At 41.2% G+C, this 25,208-nt stretch overlaps 1 protein-coding gene across 1 annotated transcript in view; it reads left to right on the top strand.

Annotated features, from left to right (window-relative positions):
• The window catches only part of LOC141471274 (sodium channel protein type 5 subunit alpha-like), a 217,763-nt gene extending 197,327 nt beyond the window's left edge, over nucleotides 1-20,436 (top strand). Inside the window, exons 23-28 of the mRNA XM_074157715.1 lie at nucleotides 2,816-3,097; nucleotides 10,627-10,680; nucleotides 12,145-12,286; nucleotides 13,026-13,126; nucleotides 13,611-13,881; nucleotides 15,633-20,436. Of these exons, the coding sequence (XP_074013816.1) occupies nucleotides 2,816-3,097; nucleotides 10,627-10,680; nucleotides 12,145-12,286; nucleotides 13,026-13,126; nucleotides 13,611-13,881; nucleotides 15,633-16,867 (2,085 nt within the window). The 3' untranslated portion in view covers nucleotides 16,868-20,436. The remainder of the gene's footprint in view (nucleotides 1-2,815; nucleotides 3,098-10,626; nucleotides 10,681-12,144; nucleotides 12,287-13,025; nucleotides 13,127-13,610; nucleotides 13,882-15,632) is intronic.
• Nucleotides 20,437-25,208: the final 4,772 nt, after the last annotated feature.

Below are 25,208 nucleotides of genomic sequence, written 5' to 3'. Positions count from 1 at the left end.
AGATCAATGGTACAACATGCATTTTAATAAAACCACATGCATCATACACCTTGGGAGGAGGAAAGTAGGTCACTCTGGGGGATGCTTCTTGGAAAACAACAGCTGAGAAGGACTTAGGGATTGGGATGACTGTTCAACAGGACACAAGCTTTTGGGCAGGTCCCATAAATGACGTGACTAATATAATCCCTCAATATGCAGAGAAGTAACCCAGCAAGCAGAGGGAGAGAGCAGTGCTTCAGTACTGGAATTCCACCAAACTGCTGGACATGGGATGTTAAAAGCAGGAAAGTCTCTGTAGAATGATTGGAAATCTTAAGGAATGACAACAGAAGGAAGCTCTGGTTTTTTAATTATCCAAAGCACTGTTCAGTGGCAGCTAACCTGCAGTGAAGGCTGGGATGATAGGAGATGTCTAACACCAGATGACTAGTGCCTCAAGTTCAACAAACTCAACCTAAAAATACAGCACTTGTTCCTAACAGTGAGGGCAAAGGACACCAGGAAGAGATTATCTACTAAGAAAAATTTCTCCATCATTTGAAATCATGACACTGTAAAGTAGGCATCTTTGTGAAAGCTGTGCCCAGGTTTGAGTAGGAGTTAGAGCCTGGGCCTGAAATCTGAAATTACTGCGGGAAGTCCGGTGGGCTCTGCTGTGGCAAGGGGAGGACTAACGCATCGTACAAGTCCATTCCTGGACTTAAAATCTGAATCAGCTTTGGCTGAAAAGGTGGCCCATGAGATCAGGAGAGCTGGGTTACCAAATTTATAGATGGACCACAAGCTATAGATTTGCACCACTGTGACTTAGGGCAGAGGGTGACTCTGTTTCTAGGCAACACCTAAAGAAGTCACCTGGAAGGTGGTTTCACCTATAAAGCTATTGATGGAAATCAAGAGGTATGAAACCTTTCCTTGTGTGTGGTTATATCTGTTGCTGTTCCTAGATGCAACGGAAATTCAGCCCTTTCCGCGGCATGAACTTTTAGCATGAGTTTATGATAATATCTTGCCTTTATGTATTCAGGTCTTTAAGTCCTCTCACTCATTTCAGTGCAAAGCAGGAGACCAAGAAGTTTGGTGTAAGAGCAGAAGCAGTGGGAGAAGAATGAAACCCCCTGTTAATAATTCATTCAGAGAGGTGTTACAGGATTTGCTCCAGCCTCACGTCGTGTTTTGTTATCTACAAGCCATTGAGCATAATTCAGCAGAAGGAAAAAAGCAGGACGCAGGCAGGGCCATCGCTTGCGCTGCTGAAACCTGGATGTCTGTGTCCTGTCACAGGGCTTGCGGGTGGGAGCTGGGTTCGGCAGCATATGCGACATAATTGCAGTGGCTTTGTGCTGGCAAAGATTAAGATTGAACAAAAATATTGTCCCACGGAGCACCAAATGAAAGCTTCAACAAGGGCTGAGGCTATATCCAATTTCTTGATTTGGAAATTACTCATCGTTTTGGTTAACACGATAATTTTGCTCTTAAAACAATGAAGTTAGAAATTGGTTAACATCAAAACCTAAGGGATAAAATTAGAAGAAAAAAGAAAAAAAAAGAAAGAAATTGAAAAGTCATCAGGATTGGGCTTATACAGAAAAAAAAAGATATTAAAAAAAAAATTGGTCAAGCAGCTTTTCCTGTGTGCAAATTAGCTTCATTCATAAATGCGCAAAATATAAATCTGGATTTTGAAAGATCTACATAATTTTGTATTGTATATTGTAGATGAAGCTGCTGCTATACATGCATGAAAACTGTTTCACTCTTCCGGGTGTTTTTCTTCCTCAGCAATGCAAAAATGATGGGGAAACGAATGTTATGTTATTAGCTTGTCAGAAAATTGGACACTAATACGAGAGAAAACAAGAGCTGACATTTTCCATAATCAGATTCACGATTGAATAAAATTTAATTTTTATGGATCAATATCACCTTGTCTCAGTTTCAAAAATGTAGATGGATAAGACGAAGAGCCTAGTGTCTGCCTACCAGATTTTAATCTCAAAAACATGAGACAGAGATGGAGACAAATTCATATAGTGGGGCTGGTGTCCCCAGCGATGCTACCAGGCAGCTTTGCCCGGACTGTGCATTGGCAGAATCTCCAAAAGCTGTGAATATGGAGAAACCATGCTGACACAGGAAGGGGGAAACTACATTTTGTGATAGCGCTCTTCCCTCAGAAAATGTATGGTTTTACACAGGGGTTTGCAGCCCTGCCCGGGTTGGTGTGTAGGAACTTTGCAGCATGTCATGGAAAAAGAATAATGCATTTTTTTGTGAAATTAGAATGGTTTCGCCATTTTAATCAAGCATACTGAGCAGACAGGGGAAGTTGTTTTAGTACATTATGCCTCAATCAGTTATTATTTAAATAAGCAAAATTTGTCACAGCTAGAGTTCACATCTCAAAGACTAGGGAGGCCTGAGTTCAGTAAAAGATTTCAGAAATCTTTTTTGGTCTATTTTGAGAAGACCCTGTGATGTACCCTGGCCATTTCCAATTAATCATATGATTTTTAGATCCTGAAGTGTATTATCCAGTAGGGTCTGAGAGGTCATGATGACTTCGCAGACTGGTCCTGAATTAAAAGAATTCTCTTCATGCCAACAGATGACCTCTTCAGTTACAGAAGGAAAAAATAATAACGTGTGAAGTCTTTAATGGTGGTCTGACTCTTTAGGTAGTGTTAGTAGTTATCCACCCATCACCATGTTCAGCCTAGTTAATCAAGTTTGCACAACAACTTGTTAGCGAAAGTCTCTATGTAAGCGCTGACATTAACTCTTGTTTTTCTCTCCTGTTTCACCCAAGGTGGTGGTCAATGCCCTCGTGGGAGCCATCCCTTCCATCATGAATGTTCTGCTTGTCTGCCTCATCTTCTGGCTCATCTTTAGCATCATGGGAGTGAACCTCTTTGCTGGGAAGTTTGGGAAGTGCATTAATAAGACAGAAGGAGATATGCCTTTAGACCCTAAAATTATTAACAACATGAGTGACTGTATACTCTATAACGTGACAGGCACATTTTACTGGACGAAAGTTAAAGTTAACTTCGATAATGTTGGTGCTGGGTACCTGGCTCTGCTACAAGTGGTAAGTGTGATCACCAGAAACTAACGGGCAAATGTTGCTTTTTGCTATTGAAATCATCGGCTTGTAGACTCGGGTTAATCTCTATACTTTTCTGGGGTTTTCTGTCTTACCCATCAGGGGAGTGCCTTTCCTCAAGTGTAAATGAGTCATATTTGGCATATTAATTTGGCCTAGAGATATTTATGGCAGCTTCTCGTTTTAATTTGAGCTTCTGGTGCATCACTAAAGTAGTCCTCAGGAGGAGATTGGACTATTGAGGTGAATTAAAGATCATTTTGTCAATATTGTAATCTACAGCAAAGTTCAGTTCCAGCAACAAAAAGTCATGGTCCAGGAAGGACTGTTTGTGCAGACAGGGTGCACTGGCCTTCATCTCCTGGGACTTCATAGCCTGAGACTTCACTATACCCTGCTGGGAAAAATGAAGTTACAATACCTTCAGTTATTCAGCTGAAGTTATTGCATAAAGTTGGAGACACAGCTTAATTTACAGTCCTCTGCTCACCTTCCATGGAGATGTTTGAGAAGGTGCCTCTCGTTTTGGTTCCTCACCTCATTTCCACCTGCTAAACATAATGAGTCAGGTTGAACCTAACTATGAAACGTGGTGGTGATCAGGTTGCTGTATCTCCACGCAGCCTGGTCTCTCTGGAAAGATGGCAAGAGCATATTGGAGAAAAGACCATTGAGGTTCAAAGATGATGGCAATATTTAATCTATAAAGACAGAAGTAAGCCACTTTTACAATCTTTTTCAGCAGCAAATGTAAACCATGGATAAACAGGTTGTATGCGCCGAGATTTATTGTGTCATGATGCTGGAGAGGTGGGCCCAGATGAACCTCATGAGGTTCAACAAAAGCAAGTGCAGGATTCTGCACCTGGGAAGAAACAATCCTCAGTATAGATACAGACTGGGGGATGAGGTATTAGAAAGCAGCCCTGAGGAAAGGGACTTGGGGGTGCTGATTGACGAGAAGCTGGACATGAGCAGGCAATGTGCTCTCGCAGCCCAGAAGGGCAATCACATCCTGGGCTGCATCAAAAGAAGTGTTGCCAGCAGATCCAGAGAGGTGATTCTGCCACTTTGCTCTGGTGAGACCTCACCTGGAGTACTGTGTGCAGGTCTGGAGCCCTCAATATAGAAAGGACATGGACCTGATGGAGCGGGTCCAGAGGAGGGCCACCAAAATGATCAGGGGGCTGGAGAACCTCTCCTATGAGGACAGACTGAGGGAGCTGGGGTTGTTCAGCCTGGAGAAAAGGAGGCTCCGGGGAGACCTCATAGCGGCCTTCCAGTACCTGAGGGGGGCCTACAGGAAGGCTGGGGAGGGTCTGTTTACAAAGGCCTGCAGTGACAGGACGAGGGGCAATGGTTTTAAGTTGGAGAAGGGGAGATTTAGATTGGATATTAGGAAAAAATTCTTTACCATGAGGGTGGTGGAACACTGGAACAGGTTGCCCAGGGAGGTGGTTGAGGCCCCTTCCCTTGAGATATTCAAGGTGAAGCTCGACGAGGCCCTGGGCAACCTGGTCTAGTTGGGGGTGTCCCTGCTGACTGCGGGGAGGTCGGACTAGATGACCTTTGGAGGTCCCTTCCGGCCTGGACCAATCTATGAATCTATGAATCTATGATGCAGCACAGCCTATCGGATAGAGCCACAGGAGACTCTGTCTTCTTGTCCAGGCTCTGCCGCTGAACTGCTGAATGATTTTAGACAAATTGTTTTGTGTTTCAAGTCCATGGGGTCATCATGTAAAATAGTGGTAATGATACTTATTTCCATTGTTCCTAATTTACTCTGAAGCCTAATGATGACAAGGGCTGGATACGCACTAGGAGTGTTTGTTGTGTTGCATTTTATGTACACAGAGTGAAATGAGTCCCTTGCTACGTCCTTGGACAGGGAGGTGACTGTCTTGAAGCGCCATTGATGGCATTCCTTGCTTCTGGGAAAGAAACTTGCATGCTGGGAGCTCAACTCAGTTGTCACATATAGACATCCACCCTTTGCAATGCAGTAAGGTACGGCCCCAGGGCCCCAGCTGCTCTTCCAAGAGGGCATGAGCCTCCCACAGGTAGCCCATCAGATCTGCCAGCCCTTCTCCTTCCTGTGATGCAAATTTGCTTTCTTCCAGATCTTTTTTTCTTTATTAGAGGCACATGAGATAGCTCCATGAAGTAGCTTTCCTTTCTCGTAGAAATGCTTATCCTTACACACTCTGTTCCTGGTACACATACAGTTGAGTTTGAGATCTTCTGACTGCTGTCCATCGAGTCTTTTCTTTCATATTCTCTGGAAAGCAGAAAGGTTAGAATGGGCACAACCACTTCTGGTTCATTCCATGACATAAAGCTGAACTTGCTGAGAGCAAGAGCTTTTATCTTTTGCATATAATTATGATATTCAGCTCACCCATGCAGGGTTGATTAATTCACTTTGAATGTCTTTAATTAGATTTTCTGTTCTATATAGTGCTTTCTTTGTCTTTTATTTAAACACCCAATCTGGCTCAGCAAAAATTTCCAGGTTTAAAATACTATGCCTCACCTGAAGCTTCTTATCTCCTCCATGACTGCATAGCAGATGCCTAGTTTGTTTGGTGAAAAAAAATCTCCATCAGAGTATTAGTTATTCCTTCACCATTTCTTTTATAAGACTCAAAGCTCCAGCTTTCTGAAAATCTGCAACTTGTCATAAGCTGGCACTGCCTAAGGAGTATCCTGAAGCAGTCTCTTCTACTGTTCTGCAATATCAATTCCTGGGAACTTGGCACTGGTGATGCTGGCTGCATTCAGCAGGTGGGACTGCCTTCTACTGGGATCAGTGATGGTCGTAAGGTGGATCTCAGCACTTTTATGAAAGAACGGTCTAGCACGTCTGTTTTACAGCTGGAAATGGACTTGATGACCCTGCAGGTTTCTTTCAAACCTGTGATCCTGTCTTGGGTAGCAGAGAAGTAGGTTTTCTAGTCGCAGAAGTACAAAAGAAGTGCCATAAATGTAGAGTCTGTGCAGGCTGGACAAAGTGATTATGGCAGGAAATGAGGAAGCCCTAAAACCTCGCTTAGCTTCTATGGCACATGCTGGCTCCTTCTTCCAGGAGGAAGGACAGGAGCCAGATGCTGTCAGGGGACTGATTTTAACTTTCATCCTGCACCTGGATCTCTTATGTCTGCTGCTAACAGCAGTCTTAGGCAATAAAGTGTAAAGATGACACCCACAGAGAAGGGGCCCAAACATCTGGATCTCCTTTGCCCAACTCCAGCCAAGGAGTGTCGGTTACAGGTGCTCCTTGCCAAATACGCTCCATATGGGGTCACATTTCATGAGCAAACCACCACAGGAATTGCAGGGGATCAGTTAACAGCTCAGCTCTTCTAAAGAGACAGAAAGATCCATGCATCCATGTGCACGCTGAGGCACTGTGCAGCAATGATGAGATAAGCATTTCAGTTACAACCCCCCGGGATCCAAAAATATGAGCTTTTAAGTGGGGCTTGGCTTTTGACTGTTGACATTTTCAGCTGCTTCAATACACTCTTTAAGTGACTCTGAAGTTACCTTTGGATGCCTGAATGTGCCTGAAAATCCAAATGGAAATACATAAAACAAATCTTTCTGCTTAATGTTCTGTCTTCACTTCTACAGCATCCTTGAAAGAAATGAGAAGTTGCTACTACAGAAGCTTTAAGGCTTACTATTATCCAGAGCCAAACTTTCTGACAACATAGTTAAGAACTGCATGAAATTTTCCCCAAATATCCTTTGCTCTTTTCATACCTTGTTTAGGATACATCAGGTTGTTCTGAAGATGCCACTTTGAATTAATGAGTCTGAGAAAACACTCGTGTGAAGTGGTCAGTCAAGTTTCAACCTTCTCGAACTAACAAGAGCACCGTCTCACAACAGATTACTAAAATAGTAGGTAGTCTCTGCTCACTCTACAAGTGAGAGAAATGCATCATTCACAGGGATCTTTATTATCATGACTTTTTAATTTGCAAGAAGAATGATTCACACTTCTGGGGATTTAACACCCTTAACACCCTAATCTATTAGGAAAAAATTATTGCTACAACCCAGTGCTTCAGTAATGCTTTTTCTATATTCCCAGAATTGCTTTGCAGATCATAGCACCTATGTTCTCTAAATCTGTATTTGAGCTGAACAAAGAAATATCTTAAATTTCCAGTAGGAGCTTTGCATTTCCCTTGCAGAATCCCTCCCTTCATGTTTTGATCACCCCCACATATTTACTGCAATGCATCTTGAACTTTCAGCAATCTGTTGAAGAACACCAAGAAAACAAGTGGTCTCTCATGTACTATCTGGTTTGCTTGGAAAAGTTCTCCTTAGACAGGAACAGACTTACATCTAATATGTCCTGCAACTCTTTGTCACTCTGGGACTCCAGATAAGGAATGGGAAGATAACAGTGGACCAGTAGAGCAATCAGGAGCTGTAGAGTTAAATCAATCCCTCATGCCAGGCTCAAAGTCATGACTGAGCTCGTAAATCAGTTCTAGCTTTCAGAAGTTTCTCTCACTAACAGTAATGCTTAAAGGAGTACTGTGTCCAGTTCTGGGGTCCCTGGTTCAAGAGGGACAGGGAACTGCTGGAGAGGGTACAGCAAAGGGCTGCGAAGATGATGAGGGGACTAGAACATCTCTCTCATGAGGAAAGGCTGAGGGACCTGGGTCTTTTTAGTCTGGAGAAGAGAAGAATGAGGGGGGATCTTATCAATACTTATAAATACTTAAAGGGTGGGTGTCAAGAGGATGGGGCCAGTCTTATTTCAGTGGTGCCCAGTGACAGGACAAGAGGTAACAGGCACAAAGTTGAACATAGGAAGTTCCATCTAAACATGAGGAGGAACTTCTTTACTTTGAGGGTGGCAGAGTTCTGGAACAGGCTGCCCAGAAAGGTGGTGGAATCTCCATCTCTGAAGACATTCAAAACCTGCCTGGACACATTCCTGTGCAACCTGCTCTGGGTGGACCTGCTCTGGCAGGGGCAGGGGTTGGACTAGATGACCTCCAGAGGTCCCTTCCAACCCCATATCATTCTGTGATTCTGTCATTCTGTGATTTCAGAAGTGCGAAGACCAGTATTTGTGCCATCAAAAGCAGCCATTTTTGTTGCACTATTGCAGACCTTTTCTAGGAAAAAACAAAAAAAAAACCAAAAAAAAACCTTGCAGATTCTCACAGATTTAAAGGCTTGTTTTATTTTAAGGCACCATTTGGTTATACAATAAATGGTTTGAGGGCAGCTAGTGTCATCCCACCTATCCTCCTCCCCACCGATTTACTGCATTGCAGCTCTAACCACCAGTCAAATAACAAAATGTAATCCCATCCCAAAATGAGTTTATCGGTAGATAATCTCATCACATGACAGTTTCAGTAGAAAATGGTGTTTCACTGGATGGCTTCCAGGCAGGATAATATCACAAACACTCCCATGAAGATTTTGTCACTTCCTTATCCAGAGTGTAAGTGGTTACTAATTCCAGATAAATAATTTCTTTCCCCAGTGTTATATTTCTTTCATTCTCAGTATCTTTTACCCTCTGCAGATGAAGTGTCTAGGGAAGCTTTCCAGAAGCCCTGTAGATTTTTAATTCTCTTACTTCTGGACATCTGGGAAACACAGAAAATCACAGTACTTCATTCTCTTAATATTTATTTTTGACAGATCACTTCATCATCTGTTAGCACTATAAACCACTGTGCCTTGCAGTAGAGTCTCTCGTGTCTGCGGTACACATCAAGGGGTAAAATAGCTATTCAAGAGAAAAGATTTCCTCCCAAGTGGGAGAAAAGTACAGGCTAAGATCATATCGGTTTGTGCCACAGGGAAAGGATTTCTTGTTCCATCCTGTCCAGCACCCCTGAACAACACTTTGAACTGGAAGCTGCAAGCAACTGTAATGTCACCAGAAAATCTTTCATCAGATTAGAGAGAGAACAGCAAAAAAGGAAAATATTAGGACAGTTAAGGAGGATCAGCATGACACGTTCAAATAATTTGTTTCAATAAAACTGCTGATCATTCCCATAAACACTTTACATCCAAAGTGGTTTTTAACATGCAGTACCATGGAATAGATTTTCCAAAGGGTTCTGATTTGGGGAGTTTAATCTCTTTCAACCAGTAGATAAAAATGAATACAACCTTTCAAACATTATTTAATACAAACTTTCATGAAAAATATGGTTTACCTCTTGTACTACATTTTCCTTTGGCTCAGTAGCCTTCAGAAGGAAATGGGAAAGCAGCATTACGTCCAGGATTTAATTTAATAATAGAGAGTGTATAATGGAGCATTTCTAAAACCACTGGATCTACCTAGCTCAACACAAATACCTGGATTTCTCCTGGGAACCACTGGCCAAATTCCTATCATTGTTATCTGGAATTGCGTGCCTAAACACCAGGAGAAAATTCAACCTAAGTGTCAGTAGGATGCAAAAAAAATACTGGGCGTGGGTCTTTCATGCACGCTAGTGTAAAGCTGATTAAAAAAATAAATCAAAAAACGCCTCATTATCTGCTAACACAGATTTTGAAATCCAGGGTAAGTCTAAATGGGTCAGTAGTCAAATGAGAAATAACCCCAGAGAACTAATACAAAGGTAATGTAGCTTAGGCCAGAGTCAGACCTAAAGTCAGGTACGTTTGGCATCAGGCTGTTTCTAATGAGAGGCATATATGGAGAGCAAAGAGTCATGTTTTTGCTACAGAATAGTAAAAATTGCTCTTGTTTCTCCTAGCAATGTTGTCACTGCCCTTTCTCCATGGCAGGTTCCAGTAAGAGACACTGACTTCCGTGGAAACTCTCCTTGTTTAAACGATTTTAAAAAAGAAATTAAAAACCTTGATTTTTTAAAAAAATAAAATCTGAACAGTAAAGAAGATTGAGTTTCCAAGGCCAGGCTCACAGCAGATGTTGATTGCCTTTGCTCCTTTCAAGTCAGCTGTGATTTATGTGACTCCCTGGGCTTTGACATTTGCCTTGATTTACCCTGTTTTAAAAGGGGACAGAATCCAAGCTTCAGTGGGATCCTACAGTGTAGTCACTGCCCATCAGTCTGAACAAGGAATGTGGATGGGATCCATCCCTACCTGGTCCGAGACTTGCACAGGACAGCAGTCTTTGTCTTGTGTAGCTGTCTCTCTTCATTACTTGAAATTCTTAAGGTCAAAATTTCCAAAGATTTAATTGCCAAGTTTTCTCTCCTCTTGAAAATCTCTTTAAAAAACCTCTGTTTTCTCTCTACAACTGCAGAAAATCAGAAAACATGAAAGACAGACTCCAGGAGAAAACCATTCTGGATTGAATTTAAATGTCTAAATGAACATAAATTCACATATAGATATTGCTTTAAAGGAGAGGCAATTCCTTAACTGTGAAGAACGTGCTCAACATTGCATTTTGAAAGCTCATCACAAAGATGATATCATAATTTCAAGATATGCTTGTTGTATACGCTTAATTATGTATTTTGTGGGATGTTTTTCAGGCCACATTTAAAGGTTGGATGGATATTATGTATGCAGCAGTGGATTCACGAGAGGTAGGTCACACCAAGGAAATGAATAATTTCCTTTTCCAATGACTTTTGTAACATTCACAGTGTTTAACAACTGCAATTTAAAAAAAATACACGCAGGTTGCCAGTCCCTGTCTTACTTTGTTTGAGACAGTTGCAGACCTTTATTTTTTGCAGCTGATACTGAAGCATCATGACCCTGAGATTAAAACAAAGGTAGCCCTCAGTTCTACACAACTGATTTACTGATTTATCTATTCATACTGCAAAACTCCCAGCACAGAGCGGCACCTCCAGGCTGAGACTGAGTCCACCAAAACCCTAAATTGTCCTCTCTTTTTCTTCCACTCTCCCTGTTGACTGCCATATTTTCCACGGATCTAACTTCTGATAATAGAACCCCTTTAAAAGCACTGGGTTTAAATTATATTCCCCTGTAACCCACATGCTCTCTCCTCCCTGTATCTTCACTTTGAACGAGTTTCTTCTCTGCAACCTGCTTCCAGCTCTGGCTTGAGGTGTGCTGGAGCTCTGGGTGCTTGTGACCACCCGGTTCTTACCTGTTCAGCTTTCAGGTTTCCTAAAAAAAAAAAAAAAAAAAAAAAGTGGTTGGTTATTTTTTATTGAATGACCTGTTGGCTCCTTTCCCTCTTTTAATGATATTAAAGGAACAAGATTGCACGTACTGTTAGTTCTTGAGGTACCTGTCAGCCACTGTGAATTTGACAGGCTGAATTGAGTAACAAGGAGTCAAGCCCTAAACGGAAGAATAAGGGCTGGAAAATGGCATCATAGGGGCAGAGAGCTATGTTTGCACAACATAACTCATGGTGTTGGTTTATTCTCATGCTACATAGTATCCTTGCTGTTGAATGAAATGCATGGGTTACACACAAGAAAATACAGCATTTTGGGAAATGCAAGCTCCTGGCATCTTGGTTAGATACCTGGAGCTGGTGGGGCAAATCTGAGCAGTTTTGCCAAACCTGATACCTGTGATTTGAGGCTATTAGACTGTGTTGCTCAGCCCTTCAGCAAGAGATCTTATTATTTTCTACTCTTCATAAAAGAAAGATTGTGCTTCTAAATACACTGACTCTCAATACAGTGTTTTTCAGTAGCATTTAATTATATTGCGATCGTACTTTTGCTTTTTATAAGTACCATTGCTTCATGTAAGATTAGGGATAATCAGAAAATTGATTCTTTTCCCCTTCTGGATTCAGACTGAGAACATTTTATAGGATTTATTCTGAAGTTGCACTTTCTGAAGCAGTGTTGTGAAATGCAGCTGAAATGACCGTGGCATTGCAGATGCCAGTAGTAAACTTCAGAGACCGAGGAGCGCTGACTCTGCTAATGGGAGTTACACTGTTTTTCCTGTTTCATAATCGTTATTGCCAATGGATAGTTTTCTTTTGACTACATTAATATTGTGGTATGTGCAGAGATGGTGTCATTTTCGCCTCTTCCCTTTTCCCTTTGCAGTGTGAGGAGCAGCCTGAATGGGAATGTAATTTATACATGTACCTGTACTTTGTGATTTTCATCATCTTCGGGTCTTTCTTCACATTGAACCTCTTCATTGGTGTCATCATTGACAATTTTAACCAACAAAAGAAAAAGATAAGTAGTGCATATACTACACATCACCCTGTGATTGCTGCAGAGACCAGGACAAGGGATAGATTTATAGGCAGCGGTTTTGCCACATTAGCCTTGAGATTGGTATTGACAGAAAAGCCACAGAAACCGTCTTGCAGGACTTTTACATGAGCACAATTGTAGCAGCCCCTTATCTCCCCATAGGGTGAGCATCCTGAAAATACAGGCTGGGGGATTATATCCCCCACAGAAAGCAGTGAAGCAGCTCCACGCAGATGGGATCTCTGGCACAAACTCTGCCACAGAGACGCAGACCGCCCTGGTGTCCCCCGTGCACAAACACCACCATGCTTTGGAGAGGTGCAACCTGTTGTCCTCAACCCATCACCTCCCCACCCCAGGGTGCAGCCAGGGCCAGGGAAGAGCAGCCCAAGAGCTGTGTTTCTCACTGCTTTTCAGGCTCTAAGCAAAGGGCTGAGTTCTGATATTTACCCTTCTCAACCTGGACCTACCTCCAGTGCAGACAGAACCTGAGTCTTGCTCCTCCTCAGTTCTCTGCACTGCTCTGTGTCTCCTGCCTTTCATTTCCATGCAATAAGCAGCTCCCAGCACTGCATCTCTTCAAACCTTTCTTTGATATTTTGGTGAAAGCTACATGAAAAGGGAAATAAGAAAATCAAAGAAGATGCAGCCCTGAACTTTGGATGGAGACAAAGGAGCTCTTTTCATCAAAAGTAATAGCTTTGTTCTCACCCTATACTTAGGTGGCCAAGACATCTTTATGACAGAAGAACAGAAAAAGTATTATAATGCAATGAAAAAGCTGGGCTCTAAGAAACCTCAAAAGCCAATCCCAAGGCCACTGGTAAGAATGGCATAATTCAGCTGAATTATGTGAGCTGAATATTTATCTAATAGAATGAATGCAATTCAACTTCCCAGTGTAGGAAGGCTGATCACTCCCAGGTGAAAGCCACTTAGTATTTACAAGTTTTGATTTTGGACAGTATTTGCAAGTGCAGTGACCTCTGTGGTACAGAATTCCCACTGTTCTGCCATATTGACTGAAAGTCCAATTTACATATGCAGTCGTGGCAGTGCCCACATGCCTGCATTGAATGAATTCATGGCCCCAGTGCAAGGTCTTTTTTTCAGTAATTCCAAGAAACATTATGAGTAAATGGATTTGAAAACACTATCATCCAGCCATTCTTCATCTTCTTTATGAAGTTCTAATCAGCAGCAATACATTGTGTGTTTTCCTTTACTTTCTGATGAATCAGGAGACAATAATGTTCAGCTTTTGACAGTGTTCAAATTTCCTAACTAAATCTTCTTCTTTCCTCCAGAACAAATACCAAGGTTTTATTTTTGATGTTGTCTCAAAACAAGCCTTTGATGTCTCCATCATGATTCTCATCTGCCTTAACATGATCACCATGATGGTGGAAACAGATGACCAAAGTCAAGAAAAAGTGAACATCCTCCACAAAATCAACATGCTTTTTGTTGCCATCTTCACTGGGGAGTGCATCATCAAAATGCTGGCTCTGCGACACTACTACTTCACCAATGGCTGGAACATATTTGACTTCGTTGTCGTGATTCTGTCTATCGTAGGTAGGTGAATCTGAATTTTCACCCAAGCTCCAAAGTTAAAAAGGCAGACATAAATTTTACTAGGAAAAGTTGAAGGCTTCATGCAATAAAATACACTTTCAGCTCAGAGAATTAGATCCTAAGCATTTTTTTTAAAGTTTAAATAATACTTCATAATACTGCCTAACAATAACTTGTGTGATCAGTGAAATGATGAGGTTTGTCACACCACAGTATGGGTTTCGATGTACATTTAGAGGTTACTGGTGATAAAACGTGGTCCAGAACTGGCACCATACACTTAACCCCAGTTCTGCATAACAGCGAAAGACAGAGAAGTAAAAAAGACACGTGAAGAGGACACATGCCGAGTGATGTTGTTTTGCTATTTACGTTTTATTACATCAGTGTGAAATAGCCCTTCAGGGCAGCTGTGGGCTGGTGCAGTGGGTCTGGCTGTTCTCGGCCCTGTTGTCTCTGGAGCTCCGAATCCTGATCTACCCAAGGGTGAAACAGAGAGACACAGGTTTATTGTTAATTTGTGCCTTTTGCTGTCCTGCGGCCCCAGCCATAGATCATATGTGAGGTGCTACAGAAATGCAGGTCAAACGTGAATCTGAAACCTTGCCAAAAGAGTTTTCATTAAAGCTGGAAATAAAGGAGCAACTGGAAGATGCTCAACAGACCCATTGAGCAGAAGGAAGTCAGAAATTTGTCTCTTCCAATAAAGCTTCCATTTTGAAGGAGGGAATAGGTGAATGAAAAAGTGTCATGTTAGGAAAACAGAGCCATCTCCCTATTGACTGATGCTCCTATTGCTCTAAAATGTCTCTGGTGGACTGGGGAGCCTGCAAGGTCCCAGTGCACAAGATCTCTGGTGCCCAGAGAGCAGGCTGTGTTTTGGGGGCCTTCAATCATCCAAGATCACCCAGATTTCAGAGACATGGGTCACCCAGGAACACCACTACAATGCAGCTGTCATTAGAACCTTGATGCTGGACGCTCTGGCTATGCCCATAGCAGCCGGTTAACCAGAGCTGTCACTTTGGTCATAGTGCTGCCCAGTGATCAACCAGGTCATTTCAGTGTCAGAGGACTCAGGCCATGCCAGTGAGCCCTCTCCCAGGCTGGGCTAGGAGACATGAGCCCAGGGCAGCTCAGTGCAGCCAGAACTGCAGGCATTAGACAATCTGGAGCAAGCTGCTCTGTTTCTGCAGGAAGAGTTTAGCTACAGGGATGGAAGCTCATTTCCTTGCTAGTCTTAGCCCTTAGTTCCCTCCCAGCCCATCAGGGAAACTGGAAAAATCAATAAGCAAACAACCAAACAGGACAATTTCTGGTAGAAACCTGCACTGTTCTGGTGGTAGCGTTTCAGTGCTGGTTCGCTAATGTTTTACAGACAAAAATATTGTCATATTAGTAAGATACTGACAAGTTATAGTCAGGGTAAATTTCTCAGGAGGATCATGGCCAAAAGCTGCAGATATCTGTGTCCTGTCTGAGTGGATCTTGGTCTCTCATTCCCAACAGACAAGCTTTCCCTTAGTAAAACTGCCACTACCATTGACACTTTTCCTCATAGTTTCAACAAAGTTTGCATGGATTAAATGGGCATGAAAACACTAAGGATGGTGCCATTCCCTTTATCGTGGGTCTTCCAATCTAGGGAACTTTTCATTGATTTTTTCCATAATCCTTTGTGTTTGCTTTAAAGGGAAGCTTGGGGTTATTTCCCATGTACTAACTCGCTGTTTGTCTCTCTTCTTTTCAAGGCACTGTACTTTCTGACATCATTCAGAAATATTTCTTCTCTCCCACACTCTTCAGAGTCATTCGCTTGGCTCGGATTGGCCGAATCCTAAGACTCATCCGAGGAGCCAAAGGAATTCGAACTCTCCTGTTTGCCTTAATGATGTCCCTACCTGCTCTGTTCAACATTGGCCTCTTGCTTTTTCTGGTTATGTTCATTTATGCCATTTTTGGCATGGCTAACTTTGCCTATGTTAAGAAGGAGTATGGGATCGATGACATGTTCAACTTCCAAACCTTCGCTAACAGCATGCTCTGTCTCTTCCAAATCACCACGTCAGCTGGCTGGGATGGTCTGCTCAATCCTATTTTAAACACCGGACCACCGTATTGTGACCCAAACCTTCCGAATGCAAATGGTTCAAAGGGAGACTGCGGAAGCCCTGCCGTAGGGATTTTATTCTTTGTAACTTATATCATTATATCATTTCTCATTGTTGTAAACATGTATATAGCCATTATTTTAGAGAACTTCAGTGTAGCCACTGAGGAAAGTACAGAGCCTCTAAGCGAGGATGATTTTGATATGTTCTATGAAATCTGGGAGAAGTTTGACCCTGAAGCCACTCAGTTTATTGAGTATTCTGCACTTTCAGACTTTGCAGACGCGCTGTCAGAACCTTTGCGCATAGCGAAACCAAACAAAATCAAACTCATAGCAATGGACCTGCCCATGGTCAGTGGAGACAGGATCCATTGCTTGGATATTTTGTTTGCTTTTACAAAAAGGGTGCTAGGAGAATCCGGAGAGATGGATGCCCTTAAAATACAGATGGAAGAAAAGTTCATGGCGGCAAATCCGTCTAAGATCTCTTATGAACCGATTACAACAACTCTCAGGCGGAAACAAGAAGAGGTCTCCGCCATCATCATCCAGCGGGCCTACAGGAGACATTTGTTTCGGCGCTCCATGAAGCAGGCGTCTTACTTGTATCGGCACAGAACTTTTGACGGCAGCATCCTCGAGGATGATGCACCCGAGAAGGAGGGTCTTATTGCGTTCATGATGAACGAAAACTACGGCAGGCCAATAGACAAATCAGAAACTCTGTCCTCCACGTCTTTCCCTCCATCCTACGACAGCGTCACCAGAGGCACGAGTGATAATCTCCAGCTGAAGATGACGGACTCAAGCAAAAGTGATGAGGCTATAGATTGTCTTCTCTCACCGGACAAGGATAAAGAATCAATTGTTTAAATGTTTGTTTAGAATGCTTTAAAATATTGTTTACAGAATGTAAAGCTGTAACTACACAATGATTGAAGCAGCCTTCTTATTAAAAGTTAGTTGCAAAAGAAAAAATGGAGTTTTTACCCTTAACTACAGGAGTCTAATAAGTCATATAACCTTTGACCCTGCTCTTTTTGACTTGGCTCAATATTTATATTTATATATGCACAGGAAGAATCTTTGCAGGGTCATAGCTGTTATATCAATGGTGTGAATAAGAATATGCTAGACTGTAAAACAGTAAACACAGTGTATATCTATCCACAGATAAAGCCTGGCTGTATACATTCATTTAAGGTCTTACTCATATTAGTGTGTTTACTTATGGCAATGTATGACCTTGCATTCTAAAAAGAAAAAAAAAAAATATCACAGCTGCTGTAGCAAAATGTAACACTTACTGTATATGTTGTGAATGGTCTTTCATAAATTTATTATATTTGATATTTTTTTACTTAAAAAAAAAAAAACTCTCTTTTTCCATGGAGATTAATGATCCTTACACTCTTCATGATGAACTCTGAGTCAAGGTAACAGGAACTTGCGGGATTCCCATCGTTTGAAGAGGAAAGTTGTTGCAAAGTAAACTATCAAATGAGCAACATTTTAACTGTTTATTACACTAAGCCCTCCCTCTTGGGACTTGCAACTGCTCATCAGCAGAAATAGAAAAAAAAAAAAAAAAAAGAGAGAAGGAAATAATGTCAAAATAAGGAGAGAAATGGCTTGTTCTATCCTTCAGGAAACTAGACAGTAATGGATTCTGTTTGTAAAACTGTTAATAAAAGCACTAATTTTTTAGTATGTTTCAAGAATCTGCTTTGAATACCACAATCAAACTCGCCATAGAAGTAGTGCATCACGTTTGTGTGTAGTGCTCCAAAGCACCATCTACGCTGGCAAAGTTTCTGTTAGGGTAGTGGGATAGGATATATGTTTTCCCCAGGAACACTGAGCTAAGCAGCCTTATTGGAAATTCTGAGCATCAATATTACTCAAAAAATAATACTAATACTACTAATAATAAAACCAACGGCAATTGGATCGTGCAGAGCGGCTGCGACAGTGTGACCAAGAAGGTGGGAGGGGAATTGCCTCTGGATCTGTACGTGAATTTTGAGGTTTTGAATCCTTTCTACTCAGTGTTCATCTTTCATTTTCTCAGATGGTACAGTTAAATTACTGGGGAAAGACAAGAAATACAGGAACCAATAAAAAGAATCTACTAGAAAATAGATATATCCTTGTTTCTGTAGGCAAAGTAATATTTACAGTTGATTTGTCCATCAGCTTCAGGCCAAAGAAATGACAATGGGGTGAAAGGTGGATGTGAGGCTATAGAAAAGTATTAGAGGTTTTACATACTAACATAGATTATTATTTATTGTTAAACTTTCAGCCTCGATAGAATGTGAGAAAGCATTTATGGAATATAGAGACAATTCCATCATTACAGACAAGTTATTTCTTTTTCACTTTCAGACTGATTGTATTTGGGTTTGGTTGGGCTTCATGGAAAATCCTGAGATTTCTGTAATGAGCCATTGCACTTTAAGGAAGAGTAATTGTGCTTTTCACCTTGGAGAAGCAAAGATATCAAGAATGTATTTAAGGTGTATTGTCACTGACATTTAGTTACATCCCAGGTTGTAAAAGAGTCAAAATCCACATGGGGTTGGCAACAAGAATTAAAGCGACGTGTTACAGTCAAGTTTATCTACGGCCATTGTTATCTGTCCTCTAAACAAGTCAGAATATGTAAAGACAACATGTCAAAAGGACAACGATGTATCTGTGTAAATACGGGCTAATATATTCTCTCCATTCATTGAGAGGTGTCTCAGGCATTCACTTGAGAGTGGTCTATCGGTTAATTCAGAGGATTTGCCATCAGGATTCCTGGGGTCTATTCCTGATCCTTACTACACGATTTTTAGGCAAATAATTTAACCCATCTGTGCCTCAGTTTACCCATCTGTAAAATGGGGATAATAATACTTACCTACCTCACGGGGGTGTTGTAAGACTTTCTGGTTGCAAAGTGCTATAAGGGAATGAAACGTACTATATAAGTATTATTATAATCATGCTCTCTTGCCCTTTTAACCCCATGTCTGTGGTGTATAACATAGGGCTGTTCCTCTGGAGATTTTGTTGCCTCTAAATCTTGTATGTAATTAGATTCTAACTTGAGGGAACTACTCTGCGTTCCTTAAAGTGAAAACACTAATTCTTTCCTCCCTCCCCACCCCTAACTCCCCCCCAAAAAAAGAAATTGCTCAAGGCTTCTCAAATTAGAGAAACTTTATACAGATTCCCTGTGTATTTATGCTGTAATATTATTCTGACTGTACATATCACCCAGAAAGAGTATGCGATTTTTATATTTATATGCATATATATATACACACATACCTATATCTATACATATATATGTATCTTGTGAGTTTATGGAGTGGCTGACACTCAGAGGACACGACTTACTGATTAAAATGTTTTCTTCTCAATGGGATTTATTGATCATTAGCAACAAGCTATTGCCTATAATGAAACTGTTTAATTAGAAAATAGTACATTCATTGCTCGCTGAACAAGCATTTATTGGCTGACAACTGGTAAAATTATTTTCCTTTCAAAGCTTTAGAACAAAAAAAAAAAGAGGGAAAAGTACTAAGAAAAAGAAGCATTTCTTATGTGATTTTTTTCACATACAATATAAACTGTTCAAAACCCAAGGCAAAGCCCAGCCTGCACTCAGCAGAGCAGTGTCGGTCATGCTGTTTTAAAAATATTTTGATTATTTGCAATTTGTATTAGAAAATATTCAACTGATATTCTTATTAAGAGTCAGGCCCAGTGATGAATGGGATGTAATGGGACGATTAGCTGGTCACTGATTATGTTAGAGAAGAGCTCTTCCTCTGGTCATTTCACCCTTGAGTTGAACAATTTATTGTCCTTACTGTGAGACCCTATAGTACTGGTGCAATCACAAACGGTTCTGTCTTCTACCCAAAAACCTGTAAAAAAAATCATAATGCAAAAAATTCTGAAAGAGGGTCTTAACTGTAGATGTTTACAGTGCAACTTTCTAAAACTGAAATGTAAATTACTTTCAAAACCTTTGTAACTGGAAGGTTGAGTTTCTATTGGGTTTTCTATTGTTTTGTGGGACATTTCTTTAGAACTGAAGAGGGAATGGTATCTTTGTATGGTTTGCAGAACACCCCTCAAAAACTTCAAATAACCTCACTTGCAGATCTTTATTAATGGAGATGCCGATCCAAATCTAGCAGTGGTACAACCTCCCGGTGCAGTGATTTAGTTAAAGACACTAACTCGATAGTTGGCCCACACTGTCTATAAGCATGGTGAGTGCTACCATTTTTTCTGTTGATTTGTTCAATAAAGGCTACCACATGAATCACTCAAGCTACGAAAAGAGCAAGGAAAATATCAGCCAATATCATAGGACATATTAAGCTGTTTGTACCTGGAAAAAAATCAAGTTTATTATGTTTCTTTATTAAATAAATAAGGATAACAAATATTTCCTGTGCCTTATATATTTTTTTTATTATTTTATCAACATTTATGTTATGATTTCTTTGACTCTTTCTCAGCACATCTGTTTGGAAGTGCATGGTGACTTTTGTTAGAAGGCCAGTCAATGAAAACCCCTCCAGATCATCTTGCATTGTAAGGCTAGCTACAAGGCATTAAAGGATGAATTTCTGGGTACTTCAGATGAGTTTGAAGCAGACTCAAAGGCTTCGCTTCAAAGATAATAATTTATTGGATAAGCCCAGCATTGATATTTCAAGCCATCCTGCCCAGTAGAATTAGCTGGAGGAGGAAAGGTTTTACTGGAAACATGGCATCCCACCTAGAGATTAAAATATATACATATATATAAACAAGATTTTCTTAACAGCAATATGGCTATTTTTCCAGTTTGATTATATTGATTTTCATTTGGGTTATTATTTTATTAACTATATGTTAAAATTCGTACTAAACAAAGCGTGACATCCTTAACCCTGGAAGGAGCTTCAGAGGGGACACGGATGACCCTTAGCTGTTATCAGCAATGATTGAATCAGTCTTATCTTCACCCAGGCTAGCACCAATTTGGTTACCCTGTTTCAGCGTTCTGATTTCTATTTAAATGTGGCAGGTTCCTAATCATATTAAAACAGAACAAAATTGAGCTGGTTTAAACTGCAATGAAAAAGTCCACTCAGTCTTTTGAATTAGTTTAATAAAATCAGGTTATAATCATGTCTTACATTAACCTGGGGCAGTCTGACTTCTGGAAAAGACTTTTTTTTTAAATAAGCATTTGCTAAAATATGTCATACAATACTATGACTTCTGAGTAATCGTGTGTATAGAATAAATCTGTCTGAAAAATTTGCAGCAAGATACTCTGGTTGGAAGGAGCAGTTTGCTGAAATGAGAGCTCTCTGTGGAGACATGGCAGGTTAGTTAAGGAAATTCCTGGTTAGAATTTGTGGTCAAAATTCCCATGGGAAGGAAATTCAAGGTCATAATCCCTACTATGAAAATTTCCATGTCTAGATTTTTCTCAGAATCACTTAACTCCTATACATGTATTTGCATAACTCCTATACACTGTGCTAGGGGCTGCTTTGGGTTACAGGAGTCTCCCTATTTTCATGAAGATCTTGGAGAAGTTTCTAAAGGCTTTCGGATTTTTCATTTTTCAGGATGAAATTTTTAAAATATTTTGCCAAAGGGCTTTCTTTTTTTTCAGCCCTAGCAAGGAACCTGCAGGACAGGCTCCTCAGTAAATACAAGTTTTTATAGGTTGTTTTTTTACATCAGTCAAATTATGTTGATTTTATAAAGCCACAGATCTATTAAATCAAACTCCTGTGAAATCCATGAGACTGGAGTCAAGGCCTGCAATTCTCAGATTCATCTCGAGATTTTTTAGTGGTTTCAGCTCCTTCTTACTTTTGATGTAAATTGTCTCACTAAATGCCAGGATCATTTTGGAAACAAGTTTGTGTTACGACAGAGCATTACAACAGCACAGGCTGCAGGAAACTCAGGCAGTTTTCTTAGAAAAAGCCACACAATAGCAGCTTGCTTTGGATTTAAAGAGAATTTTTATAATCATCACAAGTTGCTGTAGGAAGAGGAGAAATAAAAAAATAAATGCTTTACAGCGCAAAGCCTCTGCTGGGTGCTAGTATTAAAGGACACCCATGTAAGATGACAATAAGTGTCATATTTCTGACAAGAGCAATGCATTTTTCTGCTGTGTGCCGGGGTGCTGAGACGAGAGCAGGACTGGATTTAAAACAAGAGAAAACAGACAGGAGCGGAGTACATAGAAAAAAAAAAAAAAAGGAAAGAAAAAAAAAGGAAAAAAGAAGGAAAAAAAGAAAAGGCGCCTGCGAAACGGCTGCTTCTTCATGTCAATTCTCCCAGCGAACTGTGAAAGCCTGGCCGCGCCGGGCGAAGAACAAACATGGAAATCCTTCTGAGTGTTTACATATTGCAAAGAAATAGCAGCCGTGTCAAAGGGAAAGCATGCGAAAGCAAATAGTCTGAGGGGAATAGCTATTGGCAGCCAGCGGGGAAAAAAAAAAAAAAAAAAAAAGAAAAAAAGATGCTTCGGAGTCAAACGTCACCGATAACCCCGCGAGGGCTGGAGGTGTCGGGCTGTGGTGTGGGTATGGGTTTGTCAGCACCTCCGCGCGAGCTATTTTAGCCAGCTGACAAACAGGGCTTTGAACGCTCCTGGACCCACGTGCTTCTGCCGCAGCAAAGTTTCTGGGACCCAGAGTCTCACTGCTTTACGTCGGGCAGTGAGTCCCTGCCAGGCCAGGGCACCAGGGGGTCTTTTTGCCCCTAGAAAATGACTATATTGAATACTACGCAGTCCCAGAAACCAGGATCCAGTGCGTAACCACCACCAGAATGTCTTAAAAAGTGAGAATTTAATTCAAAAGGAATATCTCTTAGTTTGAGGCGTTTTATTATTATTACTATTATTATTATTATTACTACTACTATATTTTTATTTCCCCCAAACTACAAAAGTATGTCCTGGTCATATTTTCAAACTTTCTGTGTTTCTAACAACTACGTTAGGATAAAACCTGGCACTTTAAGAGGAAAAGACCAAAGACTGAGTAGTTAATGGTTCGACTCAGTGATCTTAAAGGTCCCTTCCAACCTAGACAATTCTATGATTCTAACTTTTGTGATTCTAACTTATGATAAAACCTAAAAGGACTAAAAACTAAAAGGAGTTGAAATGTGATTCTCTGCTAAAACCTTGAACCATGACTTGAACCATGTACCTTACTTTAAAACATCTGTGTTTTCTGCGAAATCCTGGTTACTCTAAAGCCAAAGGGAATTTAGCAATTGCGCTTAGGGGAGACAGGTTTCCAGCCCTTTTTTTTCATATAGACTGTCCCGGTTGCTCACATTTGTCTTAATTTTTAATCTTCTTAAACCTGCAGACAAAGCACAAATAAAATAATTTGCATTTTTAGCTCGGGGACAAGCTGTGCAGGTGATAAGGGTTTCTACAGAGGATACAAAATTGGAGTCAGGGGCCCCCATGCAGCATAGGACAATTCAGCCCTTGCTGGCTTCAGTGATATGTTGGAGTGAAAAGGAATTTTGGGGGGTTTTTTGGACCAGAAAAGTCAGGAGGTGGTGCAGGAGGAGGTTTGTAGTTGCGACAAGTGCTTCATCAGCGCTGTGCTGAAGTGCTGCAGATGTGCGGGGTCTTCTTTAAAGCCTGTGGTTGAAATGGGGTGAAGATAGCTGTTTCCCCTGTGCAGCAAGAGAAGGGACCCCCTTACCCAGAAGGAGAAGACTGATGGTGATATCAGCCATCAAAGAAGGGCAGGTGCCTCTGAGGATCTGGCTGGCTCTCCTTGGACACAATGTGCTCACAGGGTCCATGGGCATCTGGGTCTCTCCCCTGGCCTGTTTCAGTTTGGTTTGATGGAGGGGTGAGACCCTCAAAGATAAGTGAATTCCGACAAGTTTTGTGAAAATAAGTGGCTGGGGAGATATCCACTGTGAGGCTTCAGCAAACAGGAAAGGTTGTAAAAAGAGCTCAGGTCTCAAGGAAAGACAGAACATTTTCATAGAGAGGGCAGATCTTATAAATGGCTCAATTTGTAGGGGGAAAAATTAATTTGCACTTTCTTAACCACCAGGGACCATCAATTCCATGGCAAGAAACACGGAAAATCAGATGTTAGTTCTGTTGCTTTGAGATTTGTTCGGATTGCCTTCACTGTCGAATTGGAAGGTGTTTGAGACAGAAGTTATTGTACTTTTTGTTTTCCATGAGGAGCTGGTAAGATGGCTATGCACCTCAGAAGTAAGATCAGCCCTGTACTGCCCTCCCCCACTCCACTTCAGTGCAGTGCTTCTCATCAGAAGTTTGAGAAGTTGAGAAAATATCGGGAGAAGCAAGGTGGGGGGTAGGAGTATACAAGTACCTTGATTTTCTTTGGTAGGAGCAGTTATGGAGCAGTTATTGAATAGTGGGCTGGGTGGGTGCGGGAGTAAGCTCAGGGGTGATGACATTGGCATAAATCTCTTGGAACAGGCAACGCTCATCTCGATAGCATCAGGGGTGATGCAGATTAGTAAGCAGCTCAGGGTTGCCTGCAGCGCCACGACGGGTGCCTCCATGTGAGCAGCGCAGATAACTGCTTATCTGCAAGGCTGGTGCTTCCGTATTCATTTATCCCAGGGAGGTGCAGAGGGCAGCAATCTGGACATGCTCTTGCACGTGGGGCTCCAACGGTTGGATTCACCTCCCAGAAAGTGTATCACAAAGCACTGTGACACAGTAAGTCAAAAGAGAAGGTGAGGTGGGCTAGAAAATACATCCACGGGAAAGAAGATCCTCTTTCATTATTTTGCTTTTTAAACTCAGAGCTGTGTTGGGGGACTTGGATTCAAGTCCTCTTGAGGACCTTGTTCTTGTCTTTGTCGGAGGAAAGCGCCTCTGAAACCGTGTACTATTCAACCCCAGTGCTGCTACCCCTGTTAGTCGTAAGACAAGCTGTTTCTCTCCTTTCCATAAAATAGGGCACACTGCACAGCTGGATGTTGATAGAGGATAAGAAAGAAAAACCACAATTAAAATGCCCTAGTTTAAGACCTAAATGTTTTGTCATTCAAGCCGTGGTGAAACTTCTTTTGCCAAGAGCATGCCTTGTAGTAGCTCCTTGCAGCTATTTGCTTGCAATAGAACCAGGCTAAATGAATGATTCCACTTTCTCTACTGAGAACAACA

This window comes from Numenius arquata, chromosome 12 (assembly GCF_964106895.1).
Source record: "Numenius arquata chromosome 12, bNumArq3.hap1.1, whole genome shotgun sequence".
Taxonomy (NCBI): domain Eukaryota; kingdom Metazoa; phylum Chordata; class Aves; order Charadriiformes; family Scolopacidae; genus Numenius; species Numenius arquata.
The sequence above is the reverse complement of the archived record's forward strand: the minus strand, read 5'-3'. Positions and strand labels throughout refer to the sequence as shown.